Source organism: Prionailurus bengalensis, chromosome E1 (assembly GCF_016509475.1).
Source record: "Prionailurus bengalensis isolate Pbe53 chromosome E1, Fcat_Pben_1.1_paternal_pri, whole genome shotgun sequence".
Classification (NCBI taxonomy): Eukaryota; Metazoa; Chordata; class Mammalia; order Carnivora; family Felidae; genus Prionailurus; species Prionailurus bengalensis.
In genome coordinates this window covers 48582870-48600036 of record NC_057347.1, presented here as the reverse complement: position 1 = coordinate 48600036, position 17167 = coordinate 48582870, and the positions used below count along the sequence as shown (strand labels likewise).

The following is a 17167-nucleotide window of genomic DNA, read 5'->3' as shown; positions in this document are numbered from 1 at the left end:
AGCTTTAAAAGTACTAGAAGAAAATCAAAGAGAATATATTTCATAATCTTGGGGTAGGGAAGACCTTCCTAGGCAAACTTAGAAACCATAAAGAAAGAATGAAAAATAACGTTCTCAAAAACTTAAAATATTGAATAAAAAATAAAAAGACAAGCAACTCAAAGAATTTGCAACTTATTTACCAAACCACTAACATACAGAATATGTGAGCAGAGTAGAGAAACAAATCAATAGAGCAAATCAGCACTGAATGTGATTAAACAACTCACAGAAATGCAAATACTGGGTTTCCACTTCTATAATGGACACTTACAAAATTCTCTCCCAAGTCTGTTTCAAAATGTTAGGGAACTAACATTCCTAAAAAAGTGGGAACACTTTTACGTAGTGGCCTTTGCCAATTCTAGGCTGGTTGGTAAGAAGCTGAGAAACTAAACAGATCTTTTAACAGCCTCACAAAAAACCCCACAGAGGCACAAACTACAGTCCAGGTCTCACTAAAGGGGAGTGCCTGGTAAAATCTCATGCTTTGGGTGGATCCCAAAGGTCTACACCCTATGAGAAGGCGTGAATTGGAAAGAGACCAGCCCTCTCTAAAACTCAAGTCTAGTTTCAAATCATCTCAATCCCTGAAAATGGATTAAGGTTATTCAGGATACCAAGTGCTACTACCTCCCTACCCAAAAGCAGAGGTAAATTCTCTCTGGAGGAAATTATCATTGTTTGAGGCCTCAAATTATTTCTATAAAGTTCTATATAAAATATCAGGCGCCCAGTCACAAATAGCCAGGCTCACACGAAAGCAAGACAATATGACCAAAAGCCAAGAGAAACAAAAACAATAAGATCCACGTGAATTCCACGTAACAATGATCAGACTTAGACTTTAAAAGAACCAAGATAAATATGTCCAACAAAATAAGAAAAACAGTTGTGAACTTCAGCACACGATAGGAAACTAAAAAGAAACTAAGTAGAAATTCTAGCTCTGGAAAATATAATAACCAAAATTAAGAATGGGCTTAACAGCAGATTAAAGAGAGTTAAGGAAAGAATCAGTGAACTAGAAGCTGGATTTAAAAAAAATCCAGAACACATACAGAATATAGGGAACAAAGTTAGAAGGTCTAATATACATATAATTATAGTCTCAAAAAGAGAAAAGAGAATTAGGCAGACATTAAAATAGAAAATCTGATACTACAAGCACAAAAGAAAATATAAACATGATTAACTGAACATCTTCCAACAAAGAAAACTCTAGGCTCCAATGGCTTCAGCTACCATTTTAAGGTTGAAATGATATCAACATTGCACAAACTCTTCCAGAAAATAGATAGAGGACATTCTAGTTTGTTTTATGAGGCCAGAAAACTTTGATACCAAAATCTAGTAAGAATATTATAATAAAATTATAAGCTAATCTTACTCATAAACACAGATGTAAAATTCCTAAACAAAATACTGGCAAACCAAAATCCAGCAAAAGATAAAATGGGATAAGTCATCAGGATCCAAAAGGGCTTATTCCATAAACTCAACACAGATGATTCAATGTTAGAAAACTAATCTATAGGGGCGCCTGGGTGGCGCAGTCGGTTAAGCGTCCGACTTCAGCCAGGTCACGATCTCGCGGTCCGTGAGTTCAAGCCCCGCGTCGGGCTCTGGGCTGATGGCTCGGAGCCTGGAGCCTGTTTCCGATTCTGTGTCTCCCTCTCTCTCTGCCCCTCCCCTGTTCATGCTCTGTCTCTCTCTGTCCCAAAAATAAAAAAAAAAATAAAAAAAAAAGTTGAAAAAAAAAAAGAAAACTAATCTATAAAGTTCACTGTAGTAGAAGAATGATGGAAAAAATTCACATAACTATCTCAAAAGATGGGGAAAAAAGGCATTTAAAAAGTATCCACTCATAATTTAAAAGAGAAAAAAAGAATCTTTGTGAGAATAGAAAATAACTTTCTTAATATGATAAAGGGAATCTACATAGAAGCCAACTTTATTTCTATATGCCAGGAAGAAACTGTGAGAAAATAAAAATTTAAAAGTAATACTATCTTAAAGAGCATAATATGTAAAATAAGTAGAAATAAATCTAACATAAGATGTGTAAGATATCTTCACATAAAATGATAAAAACTTAACAAAAATTAAAGAATGTTTAAATCAAGTGGAGGGATATACTATGTTCATGGACTGTGAGACTTACTAGAAATTGACATGTCGAGTATAAAATTTATACAGAAATGCAAAAGGCTATGAGAACCTATCACTAAAATGCAATCTTCACAAGATCAAGGATTTTTGTTCGCTCATTGATGTCTATCAAGGCCAATGTGGGCCTGATATATAGCAGGCGCTCAGGAATATTTGTTGAATTGAATTGAAATGTTGAATGTATGTATCACTTAGGAGTTTAGGAAGAGTTCACCCTGAACTGTCATTTAGTTACCATGGCACGTTCTGATTTAGCATCTAATTTACCCTCCTCTGTTTACCAAGTCAAGCAAAACTTCAAAATCTCATGAGCTGAATGAAGCATTTGGAATCATTCAGTCTAAGTTTCCAATTCTTGCCCATTCTTTCTGCATGGGCATTCATTCAAATAAAATCTTCAAGCTGAAGGGTAGAAAAACAAGATAAATTGCTGCTCTTGTTCTATAGGGGGTGCCAGGTCTGACGTCCCACCTGTCAGATCCTTTCTGCTTCTGCTTCTTATAAGAACCAGCACACATACCGGAGCCCGACATCTGGGCCCTTTCTTCTCCACCAGCCTTGCTGCCTACCTGAGCTGGGAAGAGCCCCCCACATTAAGTCTGGTGTGGCCAACAGAGTGCAAATCCTCCTTTACTTCTTTTTTTTTAATTTTTAATTTTTATTTTGAGAGAGACAGAGTGCAGGCAGGGGAGGGGCAGAGAGAGAAGGAGACACAGAATCCAAAGCAGGCTCCAGGCTCCAAGCTGTCAGTACAGAGCCTGACGTGGGGCTCAAACTCATGAACTGTGAGATCATGACCTGAGTTGAAGTTGGGTGCTTAACCAACTGGGCCACCCAGGCACCCCAACCCTCCTTTACTTCTTAATTAAAATTAGAAATCTCCTGTCAGAGGGCTTTCCACTCTTACTTCTCACCTCTTCTCAATAAACCTGAGTGTAAATCTCATATACAAAGACAGAAATGGATCTTTAAATGGTGTTCTCCTTTATTATAATAACAGAAGGTCCTAGAAGCCAGCAAGATTTCCATGTCATGTCTATATGCTGAGAGCTAAGGAGGTATTAGGTTGTCTGCTTAACAAAAGAGAGTGGGGGTTGTCAGGGGTGACCGGGTGGCTCAGTCTGTTAAGCATCCAACTCTTGATCTCAGCTCAGGTCATGATCTCACGGTTCATGTGTTCGAGCCCCATGTCAGGCTCTGCACTGACAGTGTGGAGTCTGCTTGGAATTCTCTCCCTCTCTCTCTGCCCCTACCCCATGTGTGCTCTCTCTCTGTCAAAATAGATAAACTAAAAAAAAAAAAAATTTTTTTAAAAGGGGTCATATTTCGCAAAATTCTGATAACACCAATGGTGCTATATTCTTCATTAGTTCTAACTTCTCCATTTGATTCAAGAAGTCATTCTTTGCACTTGAACATTTTATGACAATATTTTTTTCAACTGGAACTGTTCTCTAGTTCTGTATAGAAATCCCAAAGGTTACCTACATGTAAAGTATGTTCAAAGGGCCTTTTAAATTTCTGAATTTTCCTTTGTATAAAAATATCACCTTTCCATCCTTATTTCTAATTTAAACAGATATGCCTCCGATGCCTGTAAAATACCTGTGCTCCGTTATTTGTTTGACAATAAGCAATTTCCATCGCTTCTACCTCAAAATAGCCCCTTTCAAAACAGGAATGAGATCTTTTCTGGCTGGACCAAAGCAGGAAAGGAATTGTAAATAAATGGCATCAGAATATTTGATAACTTCTCTGAATGTGACAGACACAGTAAACAGTCATCAAACTTTTCTCCCTGTAACCATGCTGACTCACCACTACACTCTTTTACTGTCTCTGTGTTTCTCTCTGTTACTTCCTCTTTCCAGCTCTTCACTCAATTCCACGAATTCAAAGCTTAGCAGCTGCCGGAAAAGTAAGCCTTCATAGGACACTGTGTCTCCTATGGAGGAGGAAAAAGGAAAATATTCTCCTTTTTCTCTTCCTGGGAGACTGTATTCCATTACCCGGGTTCATGCCTGTGATAATTCTTCTTGTCCACCCATTTAAAAAGGTGGCATAGGGGCACCTGGGTGGCTCAGTGGGTAAAGTGTCCAACTTCGGCTCAGGTTATGATCTCATGGTTCGTGAGTTTGAGCCTCATGTCAGGCTCCATGTATGTGGATCGCTCAGAGCCTGGAGCCTGCTTCAGATTCTGTGTCACCCTGTCTCTTTGCCCTTCCCCGCTTATGCTCTGTCTCTGACTCTCTCTCTCTTAAAAATAAATAAGCATTTTAAAAAAGCAAAAATAAATAAAAAGGTGGCATAGAAGAAAGCTTGATTTTAAGCTTTGGTTCTTGATTTTTAAAGTGCCTCGTCATTTATTGACTTGGAGTAAATCATTTATGGAATACAAAAATAATTTGACAAAACCCACTAAAATTAAAGCCCAAACTACCTAAAAAAAAAAAAAAATCAGTCCAAAAGAAGTGAGAATGTATGATCACATTACTTCATTACAGGAGTGAAAGATGAGACCCTGCCCCAGGCAGACACAGCCAGGCTTTGAAGCCAGCAGCCCCAGGTCAGAGCCCCCCCTGCAGCCCCTTTGTGGCCCTCAGCCCAGTCCCCATCGTTCGCCCCTCGTGGTCGCTGCCTGGACAAAGAGCCACTTCGACAATGCAGAAGATGCTTTATGGAAAAACACCTGGAATGATGCGGTGGGCGCTTTGCTGACACTTGGATTAGATACGTCAGCAAAGCACAGGATTAAAAACACGCCTGCATTCTCCTCCTCCTTGCGTGCCCCCCTCCCAGCACAACCAGCCCAGCGAAGTTAAAAACAAAGGGAATCTCAAGAAAGCAATGAGGAAACACGGAGCACAGTCATCCCAGAGAAGCGGCTTTTTAAAAAAATGGTGTTGTGATCATGGTGCATAGTTTGTCACGGAGGTTTTGGGTACAAGTGTTGACTTGCTTTGCCGCTAAAACCTACTACGATAACTGATTTATAAGGAATATTTTGAGGAGATGTCTATTTTAATGAAAATACTCATGTCCTCGACACTGTGCTTCAAGTGTTTCTCAGAAAACAGAGGCAAGTATTCAAACAAACTCTCATTGAGAACAAGATGCGGCCAAAATTAAATGTGGTTCTGTCCCTCATAACAACACAAATTTTAGAAGGATGCATCATACCAGCTGTCTGGGAACAAATGTATTTTGTTGGCATGGGAACAAAAGAATTAGTCTGAATTTTGTAAATAAACTGTGGTTATTAAAATTACTCGAAACAAGCCAGAATAATAACCATTAAACATGAAAAGTCAATAAAAGTCTTTGAATTATATTTCTGTTGCAATTATTATTCCTGTTTTCATAATGTGCTTTGGGATAAAACATAGTTTTGAGCTGTTAGTACTTTTTAAATAGATTTCACTGCAGATGAGTTAGCCAACAGCAGCTAAGACTGGAAAGTTTAAAAAATCCATTATGGAAAACAGAAATGAAAGGCTTGGAAATCTGCAAAAGACCAATTCTTCCTTTTAACAATTGTCATGATTATTGCTTAATTGATTTTCTGTCTACATAGCGTCTTCTTCTGTAAGGCTGCCTGTTACTCTATAGATCTGTTAGTGCCTCTTGATGATGACTGAGGTGGTTTAAAGATAAGCAGTGCTACCCAATGAAGCCTTTAAATATATTGATGCTGCTTCTCCTAATATCCATGCTACTCCCAGGTAGATCACTGGGCTTTGTGGGAGGCCAATAGATTCTCTGGGAATGCAAATGGTAAGAGTTGTAATGGTGGAAACATTACCGAAGGAGGTTAGGCACTTTCAGAGATGCCTCACATCACTCCAAAACCACTGATCCTAAAGGATCCGATTTTATTCTTAAACCCAGGAACCTCGGAGTGAACCTGCAGAGTGCTACGTTTGTCTGTAGAGAAAATAAGGGACTTTGTTGGCATCCTTCGTGCTTTGGCTTTCTGAGGGCGTCTTGAGAGAGACGAGCCTGGTTCAGAGAAGAGCAGAAAGGTGGGCTGCAAGGTGTCTGCGACAACATGGATGAACCTGGAGGGCATTAGGCTAAGAGAACTCAGATGGCCTCACCCCTCTGTGGCTTTAAAACAAAGAATGGAAAAAAGGCGAACTCACGGAAACAGAGTGGGATGGGGGCTGCGAGGGGCTGGAGAGTGGGGGAGACGTGGAGAAGCTGGGTAAAGGGTGGAGACGTGCAGTTATAAGATAGTTCTGGAACCTTCTGCAGAGCGGGGTGACTACCGTTAATAAGACTGGCAAGTTTAAAAAATCCATTATGGAAAACAGAAATGAAAGGCTTTCATTAGAAGAATAATGAAATTTGCCAGGAGAGTAGATCTTAGGCACACGTACCACACACACACACACACACAGATGGGTAACTATGCGAGGTCCTGGAAGTGTTAATTGATTTACTTGTGGCAATCGTTTCACCACGTGTATCAAACTGTCATGTTGTGCATTTTAAATATTCACAATCTCATTTGTCAATTATACCTCAATAAGGCTGGAAAAAATTACTGAGAAAAAAAAAGAGGAAAGGTGGGCTGTAAGGGTGGGGTGCTGGCATTTTGCCTTCTCCTGGTTTTTCCCAACGTACGACCCCTTCTGAGGGCCACAGATAAGCCAGGAGAACGCTCAATGATCCCACTCACCCCAGATGACAATTATAAAAGAATATTTATTCAAATAGAAGCCTAGACAAGAACATGTTTAGAAAGCATCTACTTAGCATATGTTTGGGGGTGCAATGCAAAAGATTTGGAATCACTACCCAAGTTCGGTGGCTTTTGGAACTCTTCATTCTGAGACTCCCTGAGGCAGGTGATGCTGCCAATCCTGTCTCCCTCTTTTCTGTCTTCCTTCCATGAATTCACCGAATACTACGTGGGCCCAGCACTGGGCTGGATGCTGACATACAAGGGTGAATGTGACATATAGTCCCAGCTCGGGGGCCTACCATCTACTAAGGGGGTTTGATGGGAAAATCTTTAATAGAGTTTCACAGAAAGTGTCAAAAGGGCACAGAAGAAAGAAGGACATGGAATGTGGGCAAAGGCATTTTGAGGATGAGACTCAGGGCACCAAAGGGTTTACAATTCAGTTTAAGGACAAGCACTAGTGGTGTCCAGGGATGTTAGGTAGGGACATTACCCTCAAGGAGCTTAACGTCTAGCGGGAAACTCTCTTTGGTTTTCATGACACTAAATTCTTCCACCTGTGCTCTTATCTCCCTGACCATTCATTCCTTCAAAATCCTCTTTGTATCTTCCATACTTTTTCTTGTCCATGCATCTGCCCATGGGCGTCCTATCTGTCTCTCTGCCCTTCCCTTTCAGTATCACCCACATCCTGTGGGCTTTGCTACACCCCCCCCCCCCCCCCCCCCCGCGCCAAGAGGATTCAGACATGTAGGCATTCCTTTCTCGAGTTCTAGATGCAGATTTTCAACCTGGGCTCTCTCTCGTGTTGTAGTTCAGATTTTCAAGAACACGTCCCCAAGTGAACATCCCACTGCTAGCCTCTCAGACTCAACATCTAGTGGACAATACATGAGCTGATCAATGAAAAACCTTGGTATTATTTTTTCTTTTGCCCTCTCAGTCTTTGCGTTCTGTGAATTTCAAGCAGGTCTTCACATCTACTCTTTCTTTCTACTCCCTTTGATAATATCCAGTTCAAGCTCTCCTGATTTCTCTTGTCTCGTGATGCGAATTTTAGTGCGATACCCTCTGAATTCATCTTTTGTTCCAATCTCATCTGCTGCCGCCAGATTAATCTTTCTAAAGTATCAATGCAATCATATAAGACTACCCAGTGAAAGGACAAAAATCCTCAATGGCTGACAACTGCTCTCTGACCGACTGAACTCCTTAGCCCGGCATCCAAGATTGGCCACCAACGTTCCTAACACATAGCATAGTGCTTGGTAAAGAACAGATAACAGAGGTTTGTTCTTTTTTCCAATGGATGAAATGACTGAAGCTAACTTTGTGGTCTTATTTTCCCCTTCACTGATGCTACCCTCTGACCAAGACATTATTCGCTCTCTCCTGAACCTTCTGAGCCTCTTTTGCCTCATGTCTTCCCTCATTCTGTTCCCAAAGTCTTTCCTTCCTGTTCATGCCTTAAGCTCATGTGTCCCCTTGTACTCTATGGCTAACTAAAGTGACACACCTTTCATCTGCATTATGTTTTAGAGTTTTGAAGTACTTCTCACCCATTATCTTGTGTTGATGTTCATATCACCCCTGTGGGAAGGTATTATTACCGACCTTTTGAGAAGCCGATATCCAGAAAGTTTAAGTGATTGGCTTAAGAGCACAGGACCAGGAGTGACAAGAACCATTAGAGATCTTGGCTGTGTTCCACTGGATCCACAAGTAGGATTCCACTGGATCGTACTTGTCCTTGAAGCCTCTCCTTTTCCCCCCTCCCTGTCTTGGTAGAGATCTCTGGGACAACCTCTGCTCCCTCCCCAAACACACACGATCATCTAAGACTGTCTTGTCTAGGTTTTCTCTTAAATTAATTGATGTGCCTCAACCTTAAAGTGGGCTGCTACAAAGCTGTGATTGAAATGTTAAGTGTGACCGGGTTACAGAAGTAATATGGATTGTATACAATACAGTATATATTATACATGATGTAATTCATATGTATAATATAAATATATTCGATTATTTCATTTGTTTTTGTACTTTTAAATAATTTTTCCGTTTTTTAATTTGCATATAGCTGACACACAATGTCAGGGAATAGTTCCAGGTGTACCACACAGCGGTTCGACGAACGTATACATTATGCTATGTTCTTCACAAGTGTAGGTACCACCTGTTACCATACAGCTTTATCATAGTATCATTTACTATATTCTTTATGCTGTGCCTTTATTCACATGACATTCATTCCATAGCTGGAAGCCTGTACCTCCCACTCCCCCTTACCCATTTTGCCCATCCCTCCATCCCCCCTTCCTTCTGCCAAAACATTGGTTTGTTCTCTGTATTTATAGGTCTGATCCTGCTTTTTGTTTATTCATTTAGTTTGTTTGTTTGTTTTAGAATCCACAGAAGTGAAATCATGTGGTAATTGACTTTCTCAGTCTGACTCATCTCACTTGGCACTTCTAGGTCCATCCATATTGTTGCAAATGCATGATCTCATTTCTTTTTAGGGCTGTGTAATATTCCACCATGTGTATACATGTATAGAGAGAGAATTTATTATTTCCTCTCCCTGACGCACACCCTCACTCTCTCTCTCTCCCCTCTCTCTCTCATACATATGTATGCCACATTTTCCTTATCCATTCTTCCATTGATGGACACTGAGGTTGCTTCCGTATCTTGGGTATTGTAAATAATACTGCAATAAAAACAGAAGCATATATCTTTTTGAATCAGTGTTTTTGTTTTCTTTGGGTAAATACCCAGTAGTGGAATTATTGCATCATATGGTGTTTCATTTTTTAATTTTTTGAGGAACCTCCACACTGTCTTCCACAGTGGTTGTACCAACTTAGATTCCCACCAGCATGAGAATTCCTTTTTTTCCACAACCTTGCCAACACTTGTTATTTCTTGTCTTTTTGATTTCAGCCATTCTTGGAGGTATAAGGTGATATCTCGTTGTGGTTTTGATTTGCATTTCCTCGGTGATGAGTGATGTTGAACATCTTCTCATGTGTCTGAGGGCCCTCTGTGTGTCTTCTTTGGAAAAATGTCTATTCAGGTCCTCTGCCCAGTTTTTAATCAGATTGCTTGGGGGGTTTTGGTGTTGAGTTGTGTAAATTCTTTCTATACTTTGGATGTTAGCCATTAGAGGACAGACCATTTGCATACCTTTTCCCATTCAGTAGGTTGAGACGGAGAGACACAGAGTGCGAGCGGAGGAGGGGCAGAAAGAGAGGGAGACGCAGAATCTGAAAAAGGCTCCAGGTTCTCAGCTGTCAGCACAGAGCCTGATGGGGCTTCAAGCATGATCATGACCCGAGTCGAAGTTGGATGCTTAACTGACTGAGCCACCCGGGTGCCCCCGCCTTCCCTACATGTTTTAAGACCACTTATGGGTTACTTGTGACACACCAGACAAGACTAAGAGCTAAACCAGTTGGCTGCCCCAAAACGCTAGCCATAAAACCAGGGGGGGCTCTCTAGGGGCAGTCCCAGGCAACAAGATGAGGTAGGGGCCCAGGGGCTCCATGAGAAGGGGGCAGAGACACTGCTTCTTCCCTGACCTCTCAGCAAGGACCTGGTTCCCTTGAAGGCCACAGGATCCCGAAACCACTGCCCGCCTGTAAGCTGTGAGCCCGGCCGGGGAGGTGGACCCTAACTTTTTACCAGCTAAAGATCTCCCCCCCTTCCTTATGGACAGCAGTACCAGTGCGTGTTCTTTTTACATCTTGTGATTCTGAGCCTCTGTGCCATTTAGAAGAAAAAGAACCTCCTTTAAATTCCATGTCTGGAGTCCATTTTCCACATATGTCCTCTGCTCTACACGACTATAAACTCCTTGAAGACAAGAACCATAACTTACTCATCTTTGTTTCTCCTTAGTACCTATCACTATCCAGCACAATACATTCTGTCAAAAGAAAGAAATGTGCCAAAAAAAAAAAAAGTATGACCCTGCAAGCGACATGCACAGCATCGTATTTTATTTATTAGATCTCGAAGGTATTGTTTTTTCCCTCACTAATTTATTTAAGATAAGCTTCTGAGAAACTCAGTGACCAATGTAATCTAAGCTACTCAGACTTTCAAAACGTAAGCTACTAGGTTGAAAGGAGGCGTCTTGTCCCATGTATGTTATCATCTGACATTGTTTAGTGCCTTTGTGATAAATGTATACTTTGTACGGTGTCAAATATGCTAAGTAAAATGTTAGACTATTTCTTTTCTTCCCTTTCTTTTCTGTAACTTCTCAGACTGAACAATCTTGGCTCAGGCTAGCAAATTAGTCTCACTGCAAATAGTGAAATATCATTTGCTTCCAAAAATGAGATTTGGTTTTACACATACCTGAACCTAAGTGATACGTGGCACTTATTCATTTTACATCGTGCTCAATATAATGGATAATAATATCCCAGGAGTGAGCAGCCCGTCTAACACACAGGTGGGAGCAGTCCTACCCTGGGGCCGTCACTAACATGTCAGGGAAGTCACTCTTCTTGACGACTCAGTTTCCTTAAACCATGAGGAAGTTCGCTCAGAGCTCTGATCCCCCTTCCTTGTTGCCATTATGGGACTCTTGCTCGGATCTAATCTAGAATGAGAAATGATTAACTCCTGGCATGGATAAAAATGATGATGCTTTTTAAATTGCCTTGTTATTTATGGATTATAGGAAGAATGCTTCTACACGGCTGACTTAGAAAATTACTATTTTCTAATTTTATGTGAGTTACACTGAATGTGCACCAGGAGCAAATGAACCCCCCCAGAACTACGGATGAGCAAGCCTCGTTTGGTCACTCCGCCGACCGGCCTGCCCAGGGTGAGGAGAGAGGCGATAGCACCCAGGCAAGTTGCGGAGGGGGGCAGTGCGGGGCAGCAAAATCGTACCACCCAGCAAGACCTGATGCGAAGCAGCTTTTTGTTTTTAATTAAAAACATAACTTTTAAAATGCCTCATTCAGTTTTTGTTTTTCTAGACTCAAAACACAGGAATTTTTCTTAAATGAAAAGCAGAAACAGTTTAAACTTTTTTTAAGCAAAGCAAGTTAAAAAAGGAAGCCCAGGAAATTGTCCTTTGTAATTCTGCCAGTTTCAATTTTGATTCTTTGAGCAACTAGTATCGGGATAATAATATTTGGTTGAAAAGAAAGAGAAGAAAAGTTCCAAGAAGCTGTTTTGATTATTTGATAGGCTGATGTCAGGCTGGCTACTGTTACTACAGTTGTTCTGACAGATGCATAAAGGAAAATCATACACAACAATTTCGACATCCGAAATATCCTCAGTCAGCTCATACAGGAGCAAACCCTACAAGACGTCCACGGCAATACTTCTAATTATTTTCGACAACTCCCATTAGTGTTACAGACCGAAAGGGGACAAAGGTCAAATCTGGATAAAACAAAAGTTACATTAAGTGAAATCCAGATGAACAGAACTTAATTCGTCATTATTTGCTCTCCGGTTTCGTTGAAACAGTTGGCATTTAATTCCAGCTACACCCTAGGATCTTGTGGAAAGAACTCAACTTTTTTATGGCTGCAGAGATTATGAAATATTCAGTTTTCCCCATGGGTATTTCCTGACATTTCTTTGGTAAACTGTAGCCCTCACAGAAGGTATCAGGAGTTAGTGCAAGAAATAGTCTAAAAAGCTATTGTCACTGCAAAGATGAAAGCAACTTTGATGATCAAAAAGGAGTCAATAAAAAAAGACTGAAAATGGTTCCTGAATCCTTCCCTATTGTTCATCGGGGATTTCTTAATTTCCCCACTCTCGATATATTATGGAATTTTCCGTGTGAAGTTTTGCCATGAGTTACAGTGATGTCAACAAAGTTTTACCTTAAGTCATATTTTATCGCAAGTCGGAGAAGCCCAGGAGGGAGCACCATTTCCGCCTTTTAAGCAGCCGGGCTTCTAGTGACGAGTGTCCTGGACGGAGGGTGAGCTCAGCTGCTCTTCAGTGACAAGTAGACCCACACCGGCCCCACCCGGAACACTCCACTGCACAAGCGCCATCTGAGGAGGCCTTTTCGTCTGTGCCAAGTCTGTTCTCTGCCCACGGAGGGTCAAGGGCACTGGCTACTGTGCCAGGTGTCTGGAGCCGTATGTGACTGCTGTGCAGCCTTTTTAGTAACTAAAAAGGAGCAAGGTTCGGAATTCTGATAAATCTGGGTTTGAACCCACCTCGACTGCTCACTAGCTGGATGAGCTTGGACGAGTTGCTCACCCTCTCGGGGTTTTAGTGTGCCGTCTGTGAAACGGGGATGAAAATACTGGTCTGATATGGCTATTATGCCAAATGAACTAATATGTGTAATGTTTCTGGGACGGTGTCTGTCATCTTACAGGCCTCTGATAACGTGTAGTTACTATTAAATTTTTCACCCTAGAATTGCCCTGTGTTATAGCCTGTTATTGACAGAATAGACTTTCTGCAAATCATATATATCCACGTGTATCCATATATATTTACGCACCTTGTATAATACATGATATACGCATATATACGCGGTATGTATGTTACACAGGACATATACTAGAGAGTTGGAAGGAGTTACAGGAGGTCAAGTCAGTTCACCAAGTTATTCATATTCAGCATCTATTAGATGCTTACATTTGCCATTTTGGGTAAACCACTATCTTCGATCCTGTTTGTAAACATCTGCAAAGATGAAAAAAGTTCAATTCTCTACACCTAATGTTTCTACGAGACAATCAAAGTGACAAGATCTGTCAATACCTACAGCAGTTTCTGTGCATAATGGCTGGTGGCACTTAGAAGAATGTTAGCAATCCTATACCTGATGGCTGAGGACAACGCATTTATCAAAGGTTTCATTAAGACTTGTGACCTCTATCGATACATTATTGACTTTTTAAAAGTGTTTATTTATTTTTGTGCGGGGGTAGGGGGGTGGTAGTGGCAGAGATAGAGAATCCCAAGCAGGCTCCGCACTGTCAGCACAGAGCCCAACGTGGGGCTCCTTCTCACGACCCGTGAGATCATGACCTGAGCCAAAATCAAGAGTCGGACGCTTAACCGACTGAGCCACCCAGGCGCCACGATATGTTGTTGACTTTCTAGTTTAAACCGTCAAAATTGCCACAAAGACAAATTCACTACAACCAGAAGAATTGGATGAAAATAATCCTGTCATTTGAAAACAGAATAGGTCATTAGCTATTGTCATAGCCAGAATATTGTGGTTATATTCGATTTATTTCATTAACATAATGGAAAGAGGGAGAAAAGTCAAGTTCAGAAGGAAACCTGATTTGTGAGAGTGCGATAATGTCCACTTACATCAGTATGATGACATGGCAGACACGGTCAGCTGCACACTCCCCCCTTCCCGGTCCAGGTTATCCTTCCTCTCCTAGGCCCTGGCCGGCAGATGGATCCTGATGGGTCTAGGCCAGTTTGGGGTCCCTCAGTTCTCTTGCCAGGGATTGGACAGGCCAGACCGAGCACGTGACTGGTTCTGGCCAATGAGACGTGAAGGGAGGTATGTGTGTCGGGGGCTGCTTCTGGGAAAGGTCGTCTTCCTCTTCAGAAGGCCTCCCTGGAAACAGACAGTCCCTTTCTGCCTCTGGACGTCGCTAGGTCTACGTGGGAGGACGGCAGCCGCTGTAGCCATCTTGGATTGCTTTGGGGACGAAGCCACCATAGGAGGTAGAGCCATGAGAATGGCAGAGAAGCAGAGCCCGGCCCTCCCCGCAGACTTCCGGTCTCGCAAGGTAAACAGTCCCTAGGCTGTTTATGCCAACCAGGGGTGGGGCACTCGGTTACCTGCAGCCAAAGCATCCCAGCGGACACAGGAAGTAGATGAGCTCCCAGACCCGGAGAAAGTTAGGGAGCCAACCGGCCAAGCAGAAGTAGGAGAGTACCTGTTCCTGTGACTCCAGTTCCTTGTGTTGTAGCTTTTTCTCCGCACAGCGCACTTGGTTAGAGCGGTTTTCCAGTTCGTCTTGCAACGCCTGAAACAACGTAAGATAAACACATCAACATCAAAAATGAGCATCCTGGAAAAGGAGCTCTACCACCCGAATTGGCATCAAAAAGGTCTCGGCTCTAGTCCGTTACTGTTGTTCCACAGAGTTCGGGGCAAACAAAACCAGACTTTTAATGTCACGCCCGGGTAGTTTTTGCTTTAGGCATCACTGGTATAACAAACTCCAAACATAAAACAGACACGTTAGGGACGCCTGGGTGGCTCAGTCGGTTGAGCGTGCGACTTCGGCTCAGGTCATGATCTCGCGGTCCGTGAGTTCGAGCCCCGCGTCGGGCTCTGCGCTGACAGCTCGGAGCCTGGAGCCTGCTTCAGATTCTCTGTCTCCCTCTCTCTCTGCCCCTCCCCCACTCGTGCTCTGTCTCTCTCTCTCTCTGTCAAAAATAAATGAACATTAAAAAAAGAAAACAAAACAGACACATTAGCAGGTGCCAATTCATTTAATAAAAATGGCTCTTACATTCCCAGCATAGAACCAAAGCGTGCAATAAAGCTTAAAGCTATTGCTAATTAAAGTGGCTCTATCAGTACACCTTCAAGGAACGCTGAGCTCTGAAAAGTATGGTGACAGCTAGGAACAGTAATGTTGGACCAACGTGATGGTCTTCCAAATGATACTAATGGTAACCTCCAAGGAATTTCTTTTTTTTTTTTTTTAACGGTTAATTTTTTACTTATTTTTGAGATAGAGAGACACAGTGTGATAGGAGAGGGTCAGAGAGAGAGAGGGAGACAGAATCCGAAGCAGGCTCCAGGCTCTGGGCTGTCAGCACAGAGCCCGACATGGGGCTGGAACTCACGAACTGTGAGATCATGACCCGAGCCGAAGTCGGACACTTAGCCGTCGGAGCCACCCATGTGCCCCAAGGAATTTCTTTTTTTAAGTCATTAAGGATGGTGTGGAATTCGCGGAACCTGTCAGAAGTGTTCAGAGAGGAACCCTTTCAGTTGCCAAGTGGCTGATGGAAACAGAATTCAGGTTAACATGGGGAATTTAGAAACCATAAGATGAGTAATCGTCATTGCATCAATGACTATTTTAAGTAAAGAGGTGAATTAGAGAAGAAACAGAACACATTCAAACAATATGCCATAATTATGGAGATAATATATAAAAGTTACGGTGAGCAAAACACATGGCCTAGTAATTGCGAAGATGCCAAAAAAGGCCTTAAAATAAAATTCATTCAGTGAAGACAACTGACCTTCTGTTATATGTCAAGAACTGTGATAGGTATTCTCAATAGAACAGTAAAAGAAAACAGACCAAAAAAAAAAAAAAATCCCTCCCATGAAGCTTATATTATGTTGGGGGGTAAGACAATAAGGATACAATACGTATAATATATCAGTGATAAGTGCAGAAGAGAAACAAAGCAGGGGTAGGAGGGTATTCTGGAGTGGGGCTGGGAAAGATGTTGCGATTTTGAAAGATATTTATTTATTTGGAGAGAGAGCGAGTGGGAGAGAGCAGGGGAGGGTCAGAGAGAGGGAGAGAGAGAATCCCAAGCAGGTTCCGCACCATCAGCGCACAGCCCAACGTGGGGCTCAATCCCACCAACCGCGAGATCATGACCTGAGCCGACATCAAGAGTCAAATGCTTAACTGAGAAGATGACTGACCCCGAAGATGTTGCAGATGGCCCAAGAGAACGTGAGCAAAGACCTGAAGGAGGGGAGCAAGTCATATGACTATCTGCAGGAAAATACGGCCACGCCGGGGATACTGTATGTGCAAAGGCCCTGGGTGTGGCATGTTTGAGGGAACTCCAAGAGCCAGTGTGGAGAGTGAGCACAGGGGGAGCCACAACGTCAGGGACGTCACAGGTGCCCAGTGGCATCAGGTCACACAGAGCCTCAGGGGGCAGCGAAGAACTGCAGATTTTCTTCAGAGGTAGAAGAAAAGCTATCGCAGGGCTGCGGGCAAGTGCTGCTTTGGCTGCTGCGAAGAATAGTTGGAAGAAGGATGGGGGCAGGAGCAGGGAGGCCGGGGAGAGGCCACTGAAACGTACTGGGGAAGGGTGATGCGGAACTGGACCAGGGTGGTGGCTGGTAGCAGCTGGGGGTGAGGGACGCGTCGGATCCCTGATATATTTGAAGACAGAGTGACGGCCCCAAGGGGTGGATGCATAGCCTGAAAATAAAAAGCCCCCCAGGATTCTGGGTGGAGCAGATAGAAGAATGCAGTTGGGGAAGCTAAGGGAGGGATGGGGGAACCTAGGATACGTTAAGTC

The 17167-nt window shown here is 42.5% G+C and overlaps 1 protein-coding gene across 7 annotated transcripts in view; it reads right to left on the bottom strand.

Moving 5' to 3' along the window:
* The window catches only part of CEP112 (centrosomal protein 112), a 427630-nt gene that overhangs the window by 30400 nt on the left and 380063 nt on the right, over positions 1-17167 (bottom strand). For 6 of the 7 annotated variants that reach the window (XM_043585075.1, XM_043585077.1, XM_043585076.1 and 3 more), the window contains one exon: positions 14812-14901. In XM_043585075.1, coding sequence (XP_043441010.1) covers positions 14812-14901 — 90 coding nt within the window. Of the gene's footprint in view, positions 1-14227; positions 14487-14811; positions 14902-17167 lie in introns of all 7 variants that reach the window. The other variant, XR_006297953.1, reaches the window with a different exon arrangement.